Source organism: Mastigoproctus giganteus, chromosome 6 (genome assembly GCF_048544385.1).
Source record: "Mastigoproctus giganteus isolate SK-2022 chromosome 6, ASM4854438v1, whole genome shotgun sequence".
Taxonomy (NCBI): domain Eukaryota; kingdom Metazoa; phylum Arthropoda; class Arachnida; order Uropygi; family Thelyphonidae; genus Mastigoproctus; species Mastigoproctus giganteus.
This window is the reverse complement of record NC_143580.1, coordinates 7,934,066-7,955,532: the sequence shown is the minus strand read 5'-3', so window position 1 is coordinate 7,955,532 and position 21,467 is coordinate 7,934,066. Positions and strand designations below refer to the sequence as shown.

Sequence of the window (21,467 nt, the reverse complement as noted above, 5' to 3'; positions counted from 1 at the left end):
GAATATATTCGTTTTTTACCTTCGGGTATGCTGTTGGCGGTTCTAATTGTTGAATGTTCTGGGTGATCCTCAGAGCTGTCATCAGATGGAACCAGTTTGTCTACAATAAGGTTGGCAGAATCCTGCCAGCACTTAGTGTCTGCAGGGGTAGTGGTATCGTCACCGTCCTCCTCACACCTTGTGGAAAAGGTCCGCGTTCGAATCCCGTCGATGACGCGAGGAATTTTAATGGTCCTTTTTCACTCCGTGGCTGAGTTAGTCGGTCTCAGGCGTAGATAGCAAGGTTTTCTCCCCAGAATCTGGGGTTTTTCGTCCAGCAAAACAGACAAATCGACCATAGAACTCACGCAATTAACAGACATAAGACACACAGCACGGCATATGAATTTAATTGTTCAGGTGGCCTAATATAATAGTTTGTTTTGTTGTTAGCCAGCACTTAGTTTTCTGAGCGTCTACTGAAACAGCGCTGAATATTTTTGGGGAGAAGGTTTTCTCTCTCAAGATCTTGTATGCCAGGCCTCATGGATTTGTCCAGTTCATTTCTTTTACGAAATTTGCCCAAGTTTCTCTCTTTCTGGTTGTAATTGCCTTGGTATACGCATTCTTTTTTGGCGATATAATCCCTATGAAAGCATTCGACATCAGAGGCTGGCCAATCACGTGCAGTGTGGACCGACTTGCGAAGGATGGTAAGTTTCTTGGTCCACCAGGGACAGATTGCCGGGAAGAATACCTTTTTCATTGAGGACCTGTATGAGGCTCTCAGTATGGAGTGCTGGATAAAGGTGGTCAAGTCCTCTGCATTTAGCGAGTACATCTGTGATGGGTCTGTAGTTGGAAAGTCCAGTTCTATGGAGCTGTCATATGCTTCCCAATTGACATTTCTCCGAGAGAATCTGATGAAGTCAGATTGGCCTTGCTCTGTTGTTTCTCAGTGGAACCAAGTCAAGGTGGAACAGTATGGCTCTATGGTTACTAACAGTCAGATCCAGAGTTACCTACCAGCAGCTAACTGACCGACTTATGTCGTTTTATAGAAAGGGTTAAGTCAATATTAGATTCACTAGTGGAGCTAGAGTAAGTGGTGAACTGGCTAGGCTGGTTATGAATAATAAGATTTTGATGACGAAGTCCTCAGGAAGCTGGCCATGGCCATCAGCAACCGCACTGTGCCAGAAGGGGGATTTTGCATTCAAGGCGAATTCCAAAAAGTTTAGTGTTTCATTGATGTTCCCTGAGGGAGAGCTATAAAGTGACATCAGTTAGAATGATTGATCTGTATATGAAATCTGAATACAGGTGGAGATTCTGATACAGGTGGAGATCTGTATATGAAATCTGAATACAGGTCTGATTGCAGAGGCCCTGGACAACCAGACATCGAGATCTCTATTTATGACTGGTATTCATGTTTTAGGGTCCACTGGGACAGGTTGAATGACCTGAGTATGTATTGTAAAGCCTTGCAGCATATGACTCCTGAATCAGAACATCAGTGCTCCTCAGTGGTCTGGCATATTTCATCTGCAACTGTGTGGGACCTTTGCCCATTTATTTGCATCATTCGCAGGTATTTAGGTTGAGATATGGGTAGGGCTTACAATACCGGTCAAAATCTTAATACCGGTATTTCGGTAATTTTTAATTTATGATACCGGTATTTTTAATTACCGGTATTCCAAAAACGTTTTTCTCAATAAATTTTGATGACAGTTAATAAAGTAAGGAAAAAACAAGTACTGTAATTACTTGAATTCAAGTTTTAAATAAATATTCTGAAAAAATCATTAAAAATACAGTTATTCTAAAAACAAAAAAATACATAATTGTTACTGCAAAGTTTAGTTATGTTTAAGAATCCACACTACCTGTCCGAATAAAGTGAGCTCTTAAGAAACAAGCAATCAATAGTATGATCGTTTAAATTGTATCTGATTTTGGTACATACGGTATTTGATTAGCGGCAGGCAGAAAACGCCCTTTTGGATTCTATTCTGGTACTGAGATAATCGTAGACGATCTCAGTCCATATTTTCTAGGCTTTGAACTTTTTTAGCTAAAATAGTTAAAAGTATTTCATTAATTTCCGACTCAAGTTCATCTTTTAAAATCTCATTGGAGTCTAGCAATTTCTTATTTTGGAAAGAATTTGTGGAACACTGATGTTCTGTTCCATGTTGGTCTTCCAAGGTTGAATTCTGTTCATCATTTTCTGAAGGAGAAAGACGTTTTATTCAGCGAAGTATAATTTTCACTATAGTATCTTTACTGAGTCTGGAAGCGAGCGAAGAGTGGGGATAAGGAATAAAGAAGAGAGCAAAGAGCAATTCTTCACATATATAAATGCAAAGAAGAGGACAAATCAGATCGGACGCATATGTAATTGCGTGGGATAGTATTAGATACCCCAACTGATGTTGCGGATGAACTCGATAGTTACTTTGCATTGATATTTACAGAAGAAAAACCTTTCACATTAATGAGAAATTATGGGAATTGAAAAAAATGTAATTAATGATGTTGATTTAATGAGAACTTTCGCGCCCACAGGCGAGTAAGTCTCCTGTGGTTGTTGGCATATACCCAATAATCTTAAAGGAGCGGCAAGTGAGCGCATTGAACCATTAAGGCTAGCTATGAAAACATCACTGGACTCAGGAGAGATTCCATTGGATTGGTGTAAATTGGAACATAAAGGCCATTCTAGGAGTGTAATGGGAAATTACTGATCGGCCAGTCTAACTTCAGTAGTAGGGAAAATCATGGAGGCAATGATCAAGGGTGGAATTCTGTAGGATACATCTGCAACTGTGTGCAACTTTGTAAAGGAAAAATAATGTTTAACAAATCTGGTTAGCCATTTTGACAGGTCACTCGTGAGCCGGATTTAGGGAATAATTTCGACAATGTTTATTTGGATTTCAGCAAAACATTTGACTCAGTCCCACATGAACGGTTACTTTATACGTTGGAGCAGGGTGGAATCATAGGGAAAATCCTTAGATGGATAGCACGATGGCTTGAGGGCACCAGGCAGGGGGTTTTGATAAATGGTTATTTCTCAGATTGGGTTAATGTAAGAAGCGGGGTTCCCCAAGGATCAGTATTGGGACCACTTGTTTTTGATTATCTTAAATGGCATCTATGAAGGGATATAGGGTGTTATGTCTAAACTTGCAGATGATGTAAAGATCAGTAGAGTAATTGCTTCAGAGTGACCTAGATAGACTTCCAGGATGGTCAGAAAAGTGGCAGCTATATGCTTTAATTCAGAAAAATGCAAGGTCTTACACCTGGGGAACAGCAACCCCACAGTAACTTATGCACTTGGTGGAGTTGAACTAAAGTCAGTAGTGGAGGAACGGGACTTGAGAGTTACGATGCGGTCATACATGAAGTTGTCCGAGAATTGTGGACAGGTTGCAAGGAAGACCCATGGTGTCCTATCGATGATTTATCGAACGTTTGCTAGTAGAGATAAGGATGTCATAATCACATAAAGGTGATTTTATAGCCTTTATGTGATTAAATTATAAATTTTTTTTTTTTAAATTAGTACCGAAAAACCGGTATTTTTGTATCAATACCGGTATTTGAATACCGGGAAAAAGTGACCGGTATCCCGATATTCGGGATCCCGGTATTGTAAGTCTTCTTGTTGGTTTAGGCATCAGCGGTCCTTAGTCTTACGAGTTCCAGAGCCCTTTGGCATTCAGGGTATACACTATTCTGGAGAGAATGGTTGTGTTCTTCAGTTCGTTTTATAGTACACACAAGAGGGCTCTTCATCATGGTGGGGACATGCCCACTACTGGCAAAATGCTGCAGGACGGGGATTTGTGGGAGCAGCATTGTGAGGTATGCCCATAGCCCAGACATAGGAAACAACCTTGTGACAATTGTAAATGGATGAAACCTGTGAGCACTGCAACCAAGGAATAATCTGTCCGTAGAGAGGATGGTTCTAAAAATCTGTGGGGAGAATCTAATTACTCTGTGTTCCGTAGGGAATAATTGATTTCGATTTTGTTGCAGACCTAAAAGTTGTGTCAGCCTTAATTTCCAGGAGAATCTATGGTCCAGTAGGTTTCTGTGGAACAGATCCTCAAGTAATTCGTCATCGGAACTGGCCTCTGGAACATCGTACACCACGATCCACGGATTTGGCTTTTTAGGAGGAGCTATGACCACTCCTGTGTTTTTGAGGGTGCCACATGTAGCAATACTTGTTAGGTCTTCTTTGGTCACAGTCTCCAGTAGGATTCCCTTCCTAATGGGTTGCAGGGATTTCACTTTTAGATTATTATAATCAGCCCTTATGGTGCTTTGTACCAGATCTTTGACGTCACTGCTAGTCTTGAGCTCAGATGTATCACTTGCTCTCAGCAAGTGATACATCAGCTGAAGTCCTTCATTCACAGCTTTGAGCCTCTCATTGTCAATGAAGGGCTCAGTTGTGGCTTCTTCTCCGAGTTGTGCACATGGAGAGTTTCTATCACACCATGGGCAAGGGACTGCTGTCCAGACTTCACAGTGCCAGCATAGGAAGTGACACCCGCAGCAGGCCCGGAGTCTCAATGTAGTCAGGGTAAACGTTGGTACAATTTGGGCACTTGCCAAGAGCATCAATGACCTTTTCCAGGACTACAGTTTTGGACTGAAGTTCTTCATTCACAGCTTTGAGCCTCTCATTGTCAATGAGGGACTCAGTTGTAATTGACTCAAGGGTGGACCACAACTCCTGCACACAGTTACCTGCACTTCTGGTGAAACGACAGGAGTCGTGGTTTAGGAAGGCGATCAACTGCCTACGAAGTCGAGAGATTGTTTGGTGAAGGGAAGCTGGCTCTGAAGTGGATCTTCTGGGACGCTAGGTGGAGGCGATATCCTCAGTCTAGGGGAGAATTTTAACCCAGCTGCGATCGCGTTAGCAAGGGCTGTCCATATGATAAATTGGGCGCCTTTAACCTCTGTATGGGTGGAGGCCATTGCCCCAGTAATGGGAGTGGCATCAGTGGGTGCTCCTGACCAAAGCAACAGAACTTTGGTCAGGGGCTAATGCCAGTGGTTCCCCCCCCCCATCTTGGGTCACTAACTCCGAGCAGAGGAGAGCATCCCTTGCCTCCTTAGTTTTCTTCTTGTTGGCCTTCTTTTTCGTTTCTTTTTTTATCGAGAGATATCTGCTCTTGAGCTGGGTATTTGGCGGTGTACTAGTTGTGGGGGGGGGGGATTCCCTGGAACTGTTTCAGGCTCCTCCTCACCAGCGGAACTGGAGCTTTCCCTCCCTGCACTCCCTCCACCTGACATGAGCTCCCGCTCATGTCAGGTGGAGGGAGTGCAGGATGAAAAGCAGGGCACAAGTGTAGCGATGAAATACAGCACTGACTAAAACCCAGGTAATTTGTAATTTGTACAGATAATTTGTACTTGAGGAGCAAGTTCGCAGCACAGTCGTTAGGGAGCGCTACGAATAGCGCGCTGTTACTGTCACAAGGTTTTAATCAAGTTTCCAAGGCACTAATTAACTATACTGATTGTGGAGAGAAATTAATTTCACTCGTTATATAACACATTATATGCAAATTTAAGCAACAGCATAATTAAAATATATATTCATGGCAGTTCTCAAATTCAGGAATTCCAGCAACCAATCAGAGGCGATAACACTTAACTTGACTTGTTGTTTCCGGAAGAAGCAATGGTCAACTATTTGCTACTTAATTTATCGCTAACAGGAGGCAACAATACTAAAAAACCCATAGTCTTCTTGGTAGTGAGTAGAAATTATGGTAAATATTTTGTTTATAGTGCACCCTTCAAACTGGCGGCGAGAAGAAGAGGGGGAAAAATAGTGATTGACGAGTTTGACTCCGCCCACTCACTGCGTTCCCCCCTCCTCGCCCAAATATTAACACCACGTGACATTTCTAATATCGAAGTTCATAACCTGAAGATACGGAAACGTGACACGCACCGCGTGGCACTCTGCCAGATGCTTTTGTATGTTCAGGTGATCACGTGACGCTGGGCGGAGTCTCCACCCGTCAATCACTGCCTTGTCGGCGAGTCTAGAGAGGGTGCACCATAAACTAAATATTAGCCGAAATTATATATAAATAATAGCAATTTCTCCAGTTATCCAAAAGTGCAGTTAATCAAACTAACAATCAGCAGGATCAATATTAACTGACACTATAAAAATCAATACAAGAAATACCATAGGCAGAACTACAATGGGAGCGGCAATTACATACATTTGTAAAACAACGAGGTAGCATGGCTGAACAAAGCAAAATTAGAAAAACCTTAATAACTTCTCACTCCCTTAAAATTTAGCCACAAAAATACACGCACCAACTAATATGGAGTGGACGACACTACTTTAAAATCGCTAATTCCAAAAGTAATCCAGAATTTGAACGAGCTTCTGAGGAGCTTATAAACACACAACATAACCATATAATCCGTGGGCCACAACATGATTGTAGGAGACTGCTGCACCCATAAGACTTGCGCTTATTCCTATGGGTGCTGGAAATATTACGTTTAGTTTAGCACGTATATGGTTGGGCCCGCCTCTTCGTGGCGTGGATGGGTACTGGTGATCGCTGCTTCCTGGTAGCAAAGCGACCAGAAACAGCTAAGCAACACACACTACGCAAACATAACACTACATTAATTTTTGGCCATTGTACAGAGTTGTATATAATCACAGAGAACCATGGTGGAGTTGATCTAACGCTTAGGGGGCCACCTTGCGTAAGACACAACACGTGTCCACATGGCTCTCCAAGTGGTTTGATATCTTCTTGATTATGCAGCTGGTCACGATCTTGTACATCGTTGGGAGACGGGTGATCGGCCTGTATCTTGGTCTTTAGCTTTCTGATATGTGATTCCTTGAGTAAGAAACTCTGGGATTGTTTCTGGATGGCTTATCATTCGGGTGAAGTGCTCTGCTAGGTGCTTGTGTTTGCAAATGAGCTTCTAGTACCAGTAGTGGTGGACGTTATCTATTCCTGGGGTTCGCCAGTCGTGGGACTTACTGATCGACTGTTGTACTTCTTTCTGAATCTCCCATTTTCTTATCTCTTATGCATCCTTAGTTTTCTTTCGTTCTAGTTCTATTCAGGTGACTCGGCTGAATATAATAATAATTATTATTATTATTTAAAAATACAGATTTAATTTATTTTATTTGATAATACAAATTTAATTCCAACATTAGACAACAATGACCATAGAAAGGTGTCACGTGCCAAACTATTTGAATAAAATCCACTCAAAACATTGTTTAGTCAGCTCACGTTAACCTGCTTGACTAGTTAATCAGTTTGCACAACAGACTGGGTGGAGGGAAGAAAAGACATATCTGTTAGTGACAGGCCAGACACCCTGTTTTGATACATACTTCTTCTCTAGCTAGTTTACATGAACGGTTCAGTCATACACGTGTTTTTATTCACCCATGTCTGTTCCATAAAAGTTGACTACTTTGTGAGAATAGCGTACATGACCTGTCGTTATGGAGACGTGACCTGGACGTTCTGATACCACTTCACCAGGAATTGCACTACAATAAATCGATAAATTTTATACGGTTAAATTGATTTTCTGCCCGTACTGCATTATGGACTGAGTATGATTTCTCGCCATTCCAGATCTCTTGTACTGAAATAAAACGCAAAACAGTTCGTATTTCATGTCACGTTACTGAAAGTGATGATGCAACCAGCATGACAAACTTGATCTTCTGGAACAGCTCACAGTAATGAGTAAAGCTGGCGTACTGCAGCAGACATTAACATTGTTGTTGTAGGGTTTTAGGCGCATCAGCAGCTTATTCTATGTTGCGCCTATAACCCGAAAAGCGAGTTTCCGGGCGAAAAAACCAGCTACCCTCCCCTGAGACCGACTAACGCAGCCACGTTGTGTAAATGGCCCGTAAAAATTTGACGGGGTTCGAACTCAGGTTTTTCCCATCCGATGGGGTGGGTAGCCGGACTGTGATTATACCGACTGCGCCGCTCGCGAGGGCGGACATTAGCAAATGAAGTAAATTCTCTTTCACTGACTAGTAAAAATAGCTTGTTACATTAAGAAAGGATACCCATTTATATAAATTGGCATGCCACGTGGTGCTTACCACCTTATGTTTTTAACTTGGTATTGAACCATCCTTTAACTCCGATGGGTCTATATGATGACGAGTGTATAACAACAAATAATTCTTGCTCACTCATTTTCTATAACTTTATGCTGTGCTCTCTGCCGGCCATAAGGAATCCTGATCGACGTCTTGTCCACTGGTAGTTCTCAAACTGTGGGCCGCTGTGACATTCAAATGAGACCAGATATGGCGAGCCTCACCATTACTGGAAATGTCAATGTGGCTCGATAATTTGTAACGTTTGAGTGGGATGCTGATTTAAAAAGTTTTAAAAAAATCAGTGTTAGACAATGCTTGCAATCAAGTTTTTAGCAGTTAACATATTCGGGTAAACATCAAGAGATTCATGTCACAATAAACGCGGTCTCAGGGGAGCATTACATAAATTATCTCCGCTGGCATATTTCAAGGAGGTACGAAGCGCTTTATCTGCCCTATTATTCGTTGTTCAGATGCCTACCCTGCTTCAACTAGACCTTCCGATAATTGCTTATGTTGACAGTTTAAAAGTCTGGCTAATTTCTCTTTTTTTTTCTTCGGATGAGGCTGTTCCTTTGCCCTTATTCTCAATCCATCAAAATCAACACATGTTATTCTAAAAGAAGTAGATGTGTTGATTTTCATGGATTAAGAACCTTTTCTCCTCTTATTTCAAATTTGGTTATCCCAAATGTCTCGGCATTTTAGAAGTGTGGGCAGGGGGAAGAGGAGTATTTTGTTAAACACACTAAGCTGGAAGGTCCTTTTAAATACCTGCAGTCTATTGACTATGTACTCATAGTCAGTAGAGTGAACGTTGAAATAAAAAGGTAGCCAGCGTAGGGGCATTAAAGTTACACTTCCAGACAGAGCGCCCTCATGGGTAGCATAGTGGCAGAACCACCGACCTTCCACTCGAACTCAGGTCTTTTCCATATTGAGTGGAAAATAAAAAGATATCCGACCTGAACTCGGGTGAGTAGCATGGTTTTTTCCTCTCGGAAACTCTGGTTTTTTGTCCATAAAACAAAAAATCGACATTAGAACACAAGCAATTTACAGACAGTATACACGGAGCAATATGGCCCTAGTCGCTGATGCTCCTAAAACCCTATTACAACAACAGTGCAGAGCAATCCGTTTTATCCTTAGGAAATTTGTACATGAATCATAATTCAAATTCAAATTATTATATTAGGACCACCCATAATCTCTTACATATACCCATATATGTATTATGACTATAAATTGTATGTGTTCTGGTCGATTTGCCTGTTTTGCTGGACGAAAAAACCCAGTTTCTTTTTTGGGGGGGAGAACCTTGCTATTTACGCCTGAGACCGACTAACTCAGTCACGGAGTGAAAAAAGCCCACTAAAGTGCCTCGCGTCATCGACGGGATTCGAACACGGGCCTTTTCCAGCCGGTGTGGGGAGGATTGTGACGATACCACTGCTACACGCGCAGACAGTGAATCATAATATCGGTTTGTTGGTCAACAGTCAATGAGTGTCGTCTAACCTAACTAGAGTGTTGTAATCTAAAGTCATGATCAACAGTCGAAAGAGAGAGAATTAGATTTAGTATTTCTTTGAAATATTTGGTGTCATAAAGACTAAGGTGGTAGGATGAACTTCTCTTTTTCTCTTATGAATTTTAATATATTATTGTCCTGTCATCGGTCGAGAAATTTAATTCTAGAGCGAAGTGAGATTAACATTAGTGATTTTATTGAACAGAAATAATTTGAATGAAAGAAAACACCGAGACATTTTGGACCAAATTTGTAATAAAAGGAGAGCAGACTTTTCTTTTAGAAATAATGTGCCGATTTTGATGGATTGAGAACAAAGGCAAAGTGATCACTAATTATTTTCAAACAGTGATTAAGTTCTTTGGTTTTCAGAGATCGCTTCCTCAGAATAATGATAAATTGGCCAGACCTTTAAATCGTCAGTAATTATTGGAAGGTCTAGCTGAAGCAGGGAAAGCATCAGAGCAGTGAACAATAGGGCAGGTAAAGCTACGTCCTTGTGATATAACAGCAGATTTAATGAAAGATATAGGTATTAGCAGCGTCACATGCAAAGGAAACAGTCAAGCAAATTAAGTCTCAGTAAGGTCTTTTTTTATTACAAGTTCTGAAGTCAACAGAGTTGTGTGAATGAGAAAAGATGGACAAAATCAGCCACCGGGCAAACATAATATATTTGGGGAAAAGAGACTACCGCAAAGGTAATTCATGACGATATGGTTACAAAACTGAGGGAGGGTACCCCTTCCTATTCCATTGTTAAGAAGTGGGCAGAAGAATTTAATCGAGGGAGGGAGAGCCTGGAAATCGTTGCAGGATTTCCAAATCCCACGATTTGGAAATCCTGCAACGTCTATTACTCCAGCAGTTGTTGACAGTATGCATGATTTGGTTTTTAATGGTGGCATGATCTGGTAATGAGTAATGGGCTTGTTACGGTTCGGTACGTTGTCAGCGTCTTGGTTACCTCATTTGAACATGTGTACCAAATAATAACAGAGGTTCTCGCTCTGTAAAAGGTGTCAGCACGATAGGTCCCAAAGTTGCTGACAGCAAATCAAAAATGTACACCCACAAGTTGTCAAGTGAATATTTGCATCGTTTTTATGTAGCTCCAGGAAATTTTCTTGCAAGGTTTGTGACCAGGTATGAGACGTGGGTCCAAAGAGTGGAAACACAGCTCTTCTCACTCACCAAAGAAAGGCATGCCATCGATTTTTGGGATGCTGATGGAGTGTTAGTGGATTAGCTTCAGAAAGGCCAGACAGTCACAGGGCATATTACGCAGACCTTGTGAGGCGTTTGCGTGAAAACATCAAAGACAAACCCCGAGGAAAACTCAGCAAAGGAGTTTTGTTCCACGAAGACAACGCACCTGCTCACAAGTCTGCCATTGCTGCACTGCATGAATACGACTTTCAAGTCTTGGACCATACCCCAGTTCACTAGATCAAACGCCATTGGACTTTCACTTATTTCATAATTTGAAAACATAGCTGGCTGACATTCATTTTCCCACCGGCAGTGACATCATTGTGCAGTTCATTCATTCCTGGAGGCCCAAGAGAAAATTTTCTTCGCAGCTGGAATCAACGCATTACGGCATCGGTGGCAAAAGTTTATTGACTCCAAAGCAGGTATGTTGAAAAGTAACATGTTACTAGACTCCTCGAATAAACCCTTAATACTTAGTCCTTTTCAAATTCCCCTCGTATACGCTGGCACATTTAATCACAAATGTGTGATGTGATCAGGACCTTTAGTATTCTTGGGTGGGACGCAAATTTATTGCTTTCTTAACAGTTTCCTTATTGATAGTTTAGAAGTGTAGGAGGAGAAAATACGTTATGATTCCAAGGAAAGAACGTCGTTGAACGTGGTCTTGAAATTTACATATATGTTCAAACTAAGAGGAAGATAGGAGTGAGCAAGCAGAATTTCTATTAAGTGCATCTTTTCCTCTGGGCTACTTTTTTTTTTTTTTTTTTTCGTGTTTAACCTAAAATACTTTTTCGCCCAACTCTAAAGGCTTTGTAGTTCATGAAACCCCAAGCTTTGGAAATTCGGGAAAGGATAGCCGTTTTAGACATCGCATGTGTCGAAATAAATATATCTTTATTGCAATCAGTAAAAAAGTTTTACAGGGATGCCTGACCCATAAGTAACAATACTAGGGATTTAACAAAATACGATTCCAAAACAGGACAAAAAACATAAATCAGGATCAGAAAAGAAATTACATTTTTTTTTTTTTTTTTTTTACAATGAGGGCAACATAAAGCACAGAGGAGTGCAATGCAGTCACTCAGCTGAAGACAAGAGCTGCTCCCTGATATACGTCTTCTGTAGGATTTATCCTCTATGAACTTTAGTCAACATCCATCGCCTTGAACGTTTTGGAGCATCTCTATGGGCAGGAACCTGTCACCTTTCATGAGTCCTCCGGGCCACTGACTGAAAAGAGGGAAGGGCTCTTAAGGGTTTCTGGGCGATTCTCCAATTAGACATCTGCCAAAAACTTGATGTATTTATTTCGCCCACTATCATTTTTATTGAGACGAGTAAGCGGAGGGTGAAGATCCGTTCTGAGACTTTTCTGTAGTTTAGTAAATGAAGAGCGACATATTGTAATGTCTTTTTGGTTTTCAGAACATTAGCTGAAGGGATTCGCATAGATCATAGTCACGATTGCAATATGTTATTTTGTCGGATAATACAGGTACTTCTCCAGTCTACCTCAAAATTCTTTAAATCGCGTTAAGAGATGGACATTTCGGATCGGTAATGCATAATTAATAAGTTACTTTACGACATGCGAATACACAGATCTAATTCAGGTCTCATATTTCATTATATACTGTAAACTTTGAAAAATTCCCAAAAGGGATTAAAATTTACATATTAGTTGCAAAGGAGCACAATGAGTTTGTTTATGCAGTATTTCCCAAGTGGAGAGGGCAACTTCAAGTTTCACGATTTAATGACTGAATGGTTAATAAAAGTCTGCATTTTCATGTAAGTTTAAAATTGTTCTATTGTGTATAAAAGGTAAAACATTGTGTATAAAACGTAAAACCCATTTCTGAAACCCTGTATTGCTGATATTATATCCCAGTTGCGAACTTTACGGCGTACCATGAAGAGTTTGAATATCAAGTCTGAAACAGTTATCAGATTGTCACGATACGTGTCCCAAGCTCTCGTGGGTAGGACAGTTGGTAAAATCGGGTGGAAAAAAACCTGTGTTCGAGCCCCGTCGATGATGTTACGAATTTTTATGGGCCATTGTCACAACTTGGCTAAGTAAGTCGTTCTCAGGCGAGGGTAGCTTGGGTTTTACTTCCGGAAACTCGTATTTTCGTCCAGCAAACAGAAAAGCGAACACAGAACACACCAATTTACAGACAGTAATACGGAGCGATATGGCCTTAGTCGCTGATGCTCCTAAAACCCTATTACAACGTGTCCCAAATCAAATTTCTAATATAATTTAATTTATTGGTTCAGTAAGAAGAAATGCGAATTGCGAAGAAGGGAATAATTTATAAGCCTGCTTTAGTCCTAAAAGTAAAAATATTTTAGCGACCAAGCCACACGCAGAGTATGTCTCGAATTTTACGTTTGGTTATGTATATATATATATATATTTTTTTTTTTTTTTTTTTTTTGTTCAATCCATTTGGCTGATGGCACTTTATAATACAAAGATGGCAGCTGTAAATTTTAGTAGTAACCTCGAATTCTGTCCTTGGGCTAAACATACACGTCTAAATTTAGACGATTGGAATTCACCAAACACAGGACGTTGAATATGTTCGTTTCGAAAGCTTCCTGGCTGCAGTTGAAAATCCTCTACCCCAGGTATAGCCGAAGTTGTATTTTGTTAATCAGAATCGATTTTGTGATCTCTGGATATGTTCAGAGATCACAAAATACAATAAACAAAATCTGTTGAGAAAGAATGAAACAAGAATACAAATTGCTCACGACATTTTTCAACATGCATAAAGGGGAAATCCTATTGCAACCCAGGATTTATCAGATGAACATTTAAAACCATCTAAGATTGCGAGTCAATAATTTCCTGGGTGCCCACTTATAAGAAGCTAAAATTCAATTTAACATTCATTATTGAGCTTTTTACTAACTTTTACAAATTTAACGATCCAGTTTATACGTGCCTTACTGCAGTTTATACACCCCAGTTGGGTCCGTAACCCTTTCCCGAACTGTCAGTTCTAGTTCCCTGAAGTGACTTTAAATAGCTGCACCATGTTGTCTGCAGCTTATCATGCTGCACTATGATTGTTAGTCAATCTGTCGTCAAAAACACACACACACACACTTAGGAGCCTTGGGTGCCGATGCATCACTCACAGGGAATGTGGGATGCTGCACGGACAACCCACGTTTCCCCGCAGACCAAAATAATCCCAACTGGCACCTTGTTCGCGCAGAAGCGCACTGTACCTGCTGCTCATCCAGTCCACATTCCACCTCGCTCAGTTTTGTAAACATACGCGATGTCAGCATTGATTATGGGTGGTTATTTAGCATTTAATCTGTACGTGCGTTGTCCATGTGCACATTCTTCTAAAAAGTAATATTGCGTGATGATTAAAAATGTTTCTATCCTTTTAACAGTAAAATAAAATTTTACTTGTTTTTATATACAAGTTTTTGTGTACGTTCTGCATGCGTACAGTACTGATATTAGAGCCAATTTTAGGGGCTAGCTATGCAAGTTAGTCCAACATCGGATCGGGTCTTCAGTTAATTTTTCGGTTCGCTATTCGGGTGCGGTTTAATTTTTTAATTTAAAATAATTGAATATATCAAAAAGTAATATATTAACTGATAAAGTAACTGTTAGTTTGTGTTTTTAAATTTTTGTGTATTATATACAATAATTTTTTGAATGTTTTAATATAAAATTTTTATTTATATTGATGTGTATAAAATTTAATACAAGTATTCCCAAGACTCCATTGTTTTATTTTATTTTTTGTGTATGTTGCGAGCAGAAACAATACGAGTCCGGTTCGGATCCGGTTCCAGTTACTGCAGGTGCTGGTCTTATACAATGGACTCGCGTATAACTGTAACTCAGTTGACTTCAGGGCGCCAAATTGCATGTTTATAAGATGAAAGAAAAAAAAAGAAAAGAAACGTCGAACTTTGCTAATTTAGCCTTGAAAGAAATTGTAAACAGTTTTTTTTAAGTAGTAATTTTTTGTCAAATGAAAAAATTAATATTATTATTTGGTTTTTTGATATGGTCGCCAGAGCCGAGTGGTCAGGTGAGGACATAAGTATATGTTCTTTGAATGATGGTGTTTCGAGTCTGTTACTGCTAAATACGGTGCTGTTTTTTTGTATTCTTTCGATATTGTGAACTCTTCTGACCGTGTGGTTGTCCCAGAGACAGAAGATTTATTTTTTTTATTCTCTGTACATCGAGAGAAATTTTTAATTTTTTAATTTCTACTGGTGTTGTAATAGGGTTTTAGGAGCATCAGCAATTAAGGCCATATTGCTCCGTGTATATTGTGTGCTCTATGGTCGATTTTTGTTTTGCTGGATGAAAATCGACCATAGAGCACATGCTACCCTCTCCTGAGATCGGCTAACTCGACCACGTTATGAATAGCCTCATAAAAGTCCCTCATCATCGATTGGACTCGAACTCAAGTCTTTTCCACCCGGTGTGGGGAGGACGGCGATTCTACCAACTGTTACCCACGAGGACTAATCAGTAATACGATAGGCTCATTCAGTTTGTTCCTTTTCACATTGAAGTTCTCACTGTTATGCGAGTTAAAAATTTTTAATAAGTTTCGAAAATTACTAAATTTTTATGCTATAAGAGCACCTTATTTCCTTTCTAACTGAATCCCTTTGTGATACTTCAGTATGAATTTACTTTTATGGATTTATGGATTCAGTATGGATTTACTTTTATTTACTTTTAAATGGAAACTGAAGTTCCATTTAAAAAAAAAAAAGCACTAAAAACTCTTTAACAACTAAAAACAAAAGTTATTTCTGATGCTACTAAAAGCTTGATTCTTTAAGTGCACATGAGGAATGTTATGCTGGGATTCAACATATCACGAAGCGTTGTAAACCAGCGAATTTTCAGTCGTTCTACCAATCCTGCCACAATTACGAACTTTTCCAGCGTATTATGAATGCTGAGCATTGTCTTTTAGATGACGTTTTTGATGACGACTGGAATAGGCGTAGTTCCCCAGCCACTCGTCGCCCAACTACCCCTTCACTGGGTGGCAAAGCAAGTTTTTCACGTGCCAGTCAGCCGCCAAGACCTTGCCCTTGGAATGTCCCCCTTTTTTCACGGAGCTTCTCACCGGAACATAGCGGCAGCTGTAGTGTACTCCTGCCTCACTGTAGTTCGCGTGCCGCACAACGATCATCCAATACTCACATTGGAGGAGATTTCGCTCTTCAACTGTTAAGTGGTTAATTTGAATTAGTTAAGCAACTTAACCTGTTGTCGGTCAAAGGACAAGCTCGGCGAAGAAGTCACGCGACTCTGCGTGGACTCTGGTCAGCTGTCGCATCGGTTGTGTACCGGTAAAAACACGTGACTCCGTTTCACCCCTTTGTGCCCTGAGCGTGCGTGGGCTATTGCAGCGGCCGAAAAGCGTGTCTGGTGCAGCCGTATATTTCTGTCGTCAGTGTGTTGGCATACTTCGGGCTGCTGGCGCCCCGTCTAGTCTGCCTCTTTCTTCATCCGCGGTAGCTGACCTGTGATGACATCGCTTTAACTTGTATTTCGACTACTTTCTGCATAAATGCTTCGGCCACGTGCTCTGCTCTTTGACAGTTACGAAGATTATCCAGATTTAAGCGAGACATCTTTCAAGGAATGTGTCATCGACATCCAGAGAGTTTCTGCGACTATTTGGGACGAATGGTAATGGCCTATTACCTTCATAGGCATTGCACTTGACTTCGTTTGCTTTGGAATACGGTGTCCTGCTATTTCTTCTTTGTAATCTTATCCAGCAGCTTAAGGGGAGTTCTTGAGAACAAGAGTACTGTGTTTATCCATGGCGTGACTGCCAAAAACACTGTTGCGCAATTCAACCCGCGGTCAGGACGGAAGTCTTTTGGCTATTGTTCTCTGGAATATCGCAAACACACACCTGTTGTGTTCTTGGAAGTCACCTTAACTGTCCCCACCAACGGAGTTCGTACTCGTTGGCCTACATCTACTTCCGTATACCAGTCATGTACAAGAAAGAACGGCCAAAGTTGTCTGTGACAGCCTTATTATACGGTACCCACAGCGGATCACCATGGTTACAACCTTCAGGTCTCACATGTAGGTATTGTGATAATTAGCTTTCTTACATAAAGTTTTGAGATTCTTTTTGTTTAAATAATACTTAAGTATATCTCAACAAACAGGATTCCAGTACTTACTCCCGTTTGTTGGGGTATTGCACACTTCTTTTGATGCTTCATTTTTGCGAACCATTAAAGTTAGAGAAGGGAACTTTAGGAACTTAATTTCCTGACTGTATGCGTGTTGAGAGAGAGAGAGAGAGAGAGAGAGAGAGAGAGAGAGAGAGAGAGAGAGAGAGAGAGAGAGAGAGAGAGAGAGAGAGAGAGAGAGAGAGAGAGAGGTGTTACGAAATTTGCAAGGTACATGTAAAAAGCAAAGGAGGTGGAAGAGATGCGAACCAGTACTTAGTTGAAACAGGTGTTGACCTGTCTGACAAAGGCTGGTTGTCTCATACATCATTAAATAAGCAACGCAAATGAAAGTAATAGTTTTACTACCACCGCAATCTAATTTGTAAATTCACCTAAAATGATCGCAAGTTTGGATTTGGTGTAGTTATCGATTGAAACGTGTAAAATCTTCTTGGCGTCTAGGAAGTTTGAAAGTCAGCAATATTTAAGTGAACCCGGACGGTAATCCTGGGAAAGATGCTTTGATAAAGTTTTTTAAATAGTCTGATGGAAGTGCCGCATTTATTTTTGCTACGTTTCACTTTACCATATCATCCACTTTCCTACTTTTATAAGTAGAATAGATGGCATATGGGCTAATTAAATACTTGACAAAATTTCAGAAATTAGTTTCATACATTTATTATTAAGTTAATTTAGCAAGCAAAATAACTTAATAGAGACGTAATTTTTATTCTCAATTTTATTTGAATTAGATTCAAGTGTTATGAGCATCATAAGTTGTGGTTTCCTTTCTGAAAAATCGTATATTGTCGTAATTTAAAAAAAAAATCGTTCCGAAGAACTAATTATCACCGGTATATTCTCAGGGATTGAGCTGGCTCAGGGTATCGGTCAACCAGGTATTTTCCCGATGCTCCAAGATATTTCTTATATTTTTACTATTTTGTCTTTATCCCACTCCCGTGCTTGGGCCCTCGTGGGTAGCACAGTTGGTAGGATCGCCTACCCCCACACCGGATGGAAAAGACTTGAGTTCGAGCCCCGTCGATGACGTGAGGAATTTTTGTGGGCCTTTTTCACAACGTGGCTGAGTTAGTTGTTCTCAGACGAGGTTAGCATGGTTTTTTCTCCCGGAAACATGTTTTTCGTCCAGCAAACAAAATATCGACCTCAGAATATACGCAATTTACAGACAGTATACACGAAGCAATATGGCCTTAGTCGCTGATGCTCCTAAAACCCTATTAGAACTATAACAACAACCCGTGCTCGGTTTCCTCTTAGTATTCCCTCTGGCAGTTAATGCTACTGTCAGCATTGTGATTATCACGGGCTACTTGTGCTGGTTCGTGCTACTACCAGAGCTCCAATTCTTTGTGCTGGCAGTTCTGTCTTAGGCATCTACTTGTTGGCTCAGGCTTTTCTCAGCGCATTACTTGGTTTCTACAGACTCTGAGATGTAGATTCTTGAAGAACTTGATGTAATAATTTCCTTGTTCACCGTTATTTGATTTGTGATTTGGTATGGTTTGCTGTAACCATTTTAATTAATGATGCTGTGGACTTAAATTAACTGACAGTTATTTATAACCGGACTTTTCCACCTCCACCTGGACTTTGAACTGTCTTCTATATTTATTTATTATTTTATTTTTTTTTTTTTTTGTGTGTTGTTTTAGAGGATCTTTCCACCCTGCAATTGGACAAAAACAGGGGGAGTGCATCGTAATAATCTGTAGATTGAACAGCAGTTGCCAAATTTTGGCAGGAACCGCTAAATACAATAAATAAATAAAAATCCTCTGCTTCTATACGTAATGCCAAAGTCGCGGAACGCCGAAAGTAGTTTTCACCTGAGTTGCTCTTTTACCTCGATTCGGAAATATCAAAGTTCGAAAATGTATCATCGAATTCAGTTTCATCTGAAGGAATTTTTTTTTTTTTTTTTTTTTTTTTTTGGCGCGCGTCTGAAAATGGACGCATCTGGAGAATTTTGGTACATTGGTGAAATTTTCAGCAATTCATTTCCCTCCCTCCCCCACCAATTGTGTCAGAAAGTTTAATTTGTTTTCCTTGAGTGAATATATATAAAATTCTTGTGGACCTAGAAACAGTATGATTTTTAAATCAAAATATGAATCGGATCTGGCGTGATCGGAAATCGTTGCTAACAGCAACAAGTTATACTTGTGAGGTGCTGTTGTTGTTGTTGTTGTACGAGTAATAGGATTTTAGGAGCATCAGCGATTAAGGACATATCGCTCCGTATTGAGACCGACTAACTCGGCCACGTTGTGAAAGGGCCCATAAAAATTCCTCATGCTATCGACGGGACTCGAACTCGGGTCTTATCCACCCGGTGTGGGAAGGGCGGCGATTTTACCAGCTGTTACCCACGAGGGCTGTGAGGTCTATGCTAATGCCACCTACATCTGGCAATTATTAAATAAATTAGGTTTATACAAAACAGTGAAAAAAAATAGGGGGGGGGGAATCATCATCATGTGCCATCTCCATCTTGTAGGTTGGACGCCATCAAACACCAGTAATCTCTTTCTCTACTCCTATGGATGATTTCTTCTGTGGAAAGTCCTGTCCAGTCTTTTTATATCATCCATCCAGTTTCCTCTTCTTTTCCTTCTTTTCTTTTGCTGGGAATTTTCCCTTCTAAGGTAAATTTAGGTATTTCAAATTTTGAACCTCTTATGATGTGGCCACAGTACCCTATTTTGAGTCTGCAGATTTTGTTTCATAGTTTTCTTTTGGTGCCTTTCATTTGAAGGACATTTATTGGGCATTTCGTCTGTCCATTTGAATTTCATCATTATTCTCAATTCCCACACTCACTGCTTCTGTTCTTTTTTTTCACTGCATCTTTCTTGAGGGTCCATGTTTCACATCCGTGCGTTCAAATAGGCCAAATTTAAACACGCGGTTTCAATTCAATTTATCTTTATCATTAGCATCAGTGTATCCATGGTCTATTCTCTGGTAATAATCAGGTCTTAATGAAATGAGAACATTTGAAAATTTAGTGGGCGATGTCTCCATTAAACATTCGTAATTTTTCATCCAAAAATATAGATGGCCTCTGATTACAGTAACTACTTTGCATTCCTACGACTAGCGTTGCATTGAATCGTTCAAAAACGTATGAAAATTAGTCATTAACCCATTTACTAGGTTATCCAGTTACATGAGTATAGCATAACATAGTGTAATGTAAAGAATTTATTTATTTATTTGCGAATGCAAGGAGGAATAATTACACAATGGATATCGATTCCAGTCAAAACAAACTTGTGGGAATGGGTAGCTTGAATAAATTTAAAGGGTTTAACATGTTATTGGGAGGGAAGAGCAGCAAACGAAGACTTTATTATTATTATGACTGATGCTGTATATATTGCTTTCTCGCGTCGTTTTTTCTTTTTTTTTTTTTTTTTTTTGTCAGAGAGAGAGAGAGAGAAAGAGAGAGCGCGTACGCCTACAATCGTAAATGCTATATCAATTTACAATGTATTACTAGCTGGTTTAGCTGTTTTGGTCTTCCATGGAAGAGCAATCCAGTAAGATGCGTTTTGAATCTTATATGACACTACAGGAGCACGTTGGATCACCTGTGGTCATTTTTGGCTCAGCGAACGTAGATTATGGGGAATCTGTTGGCCTGATTTCAAGGTCTCAGGAAGTTGAGTGCCCACGTTGGTGACAAGTTCAAGGTTTGAAACAAGAAACGTCGAAGCCCATTCGTTTTTGTAAAGGGAATTAATGGTAGAGCTATTGTTCGTCAGTCGTTGAGTTCTTGGTTAAGTTCCACTTTTAAAACAGATCAACGTACAGCACCCCAGATGTCATTGCAAAGTTGCAGTTAGAGGCGAACTTTACAGTTTCTGGAGAATGTTTTGCAGATAATTCCCGAGGAGCTTTTTTTGTGATTCGTGGGGTTTTTTTTTTTTTTTTACTGGGTGAAAACCCCGAGAGAGAAACGAGAACCAATGTAGCCTTTCCCCCCCAGACCGACTAATTTAGTTACGGTGTAAAAGCGTCCATTAATATTTCTTCCGTATTGATCGGAATTCGAACCAGCCCTTTTCTACTTGGTATTTAAGGAATCGATTGTAACCACTGGCCTGCCACGTGGAGGTAACATAGGGGCACTGAAAGCCAGAATTCTTTTTTCTTTTTTTTTTTTTTTTTTTCATGTAGTGATGCTTGTAGCTTGATTGAGTTGCTGAACAGGTTGTGTGCTCGCGTGCTTAGGCTTACTGGATTTTTGTTGTGTAAACTGGTACTGAGGAGGCGAACACATGGGCCTCAAGTAACTCTAGCAGG

The 21,467-nt window shown here is 40.2% G+C and overlaps 1 protein-coding gene across 3 annotated transcripts in view; it reads left to right on the top strand.

Moving 5' to 3' along the window:
* LOC150083875 (retinoic acid receptor RXR-alpha-B-like) overlaps positions 1-21,467 on the top strand; it is a 207,216-nt gene that overhangs the window by 96,436 nt on the left and 89,313 nt on the right. For 2 of the 3 annotated variants that reach the window (XM_090375821.1, XM_090375820.1), the window contains exon 1: positions 16,045-17,034. The exons of the other annotated variant lie outside the window; for it this stretch is intronic. In XM_090375821.1, coding sequence (XP_090231947.1) covers positions 16,941-17,034 — 94 coding nt within the window. In that variant the 5' untranslated portion in view covers positions 16,045-16,940. Of the gene's footprint in view, positions 1-16,044; positions 17,035-21,467 lie in introns of those variants that run through there. 3 annotated transcript variants of the gene reach the window in all.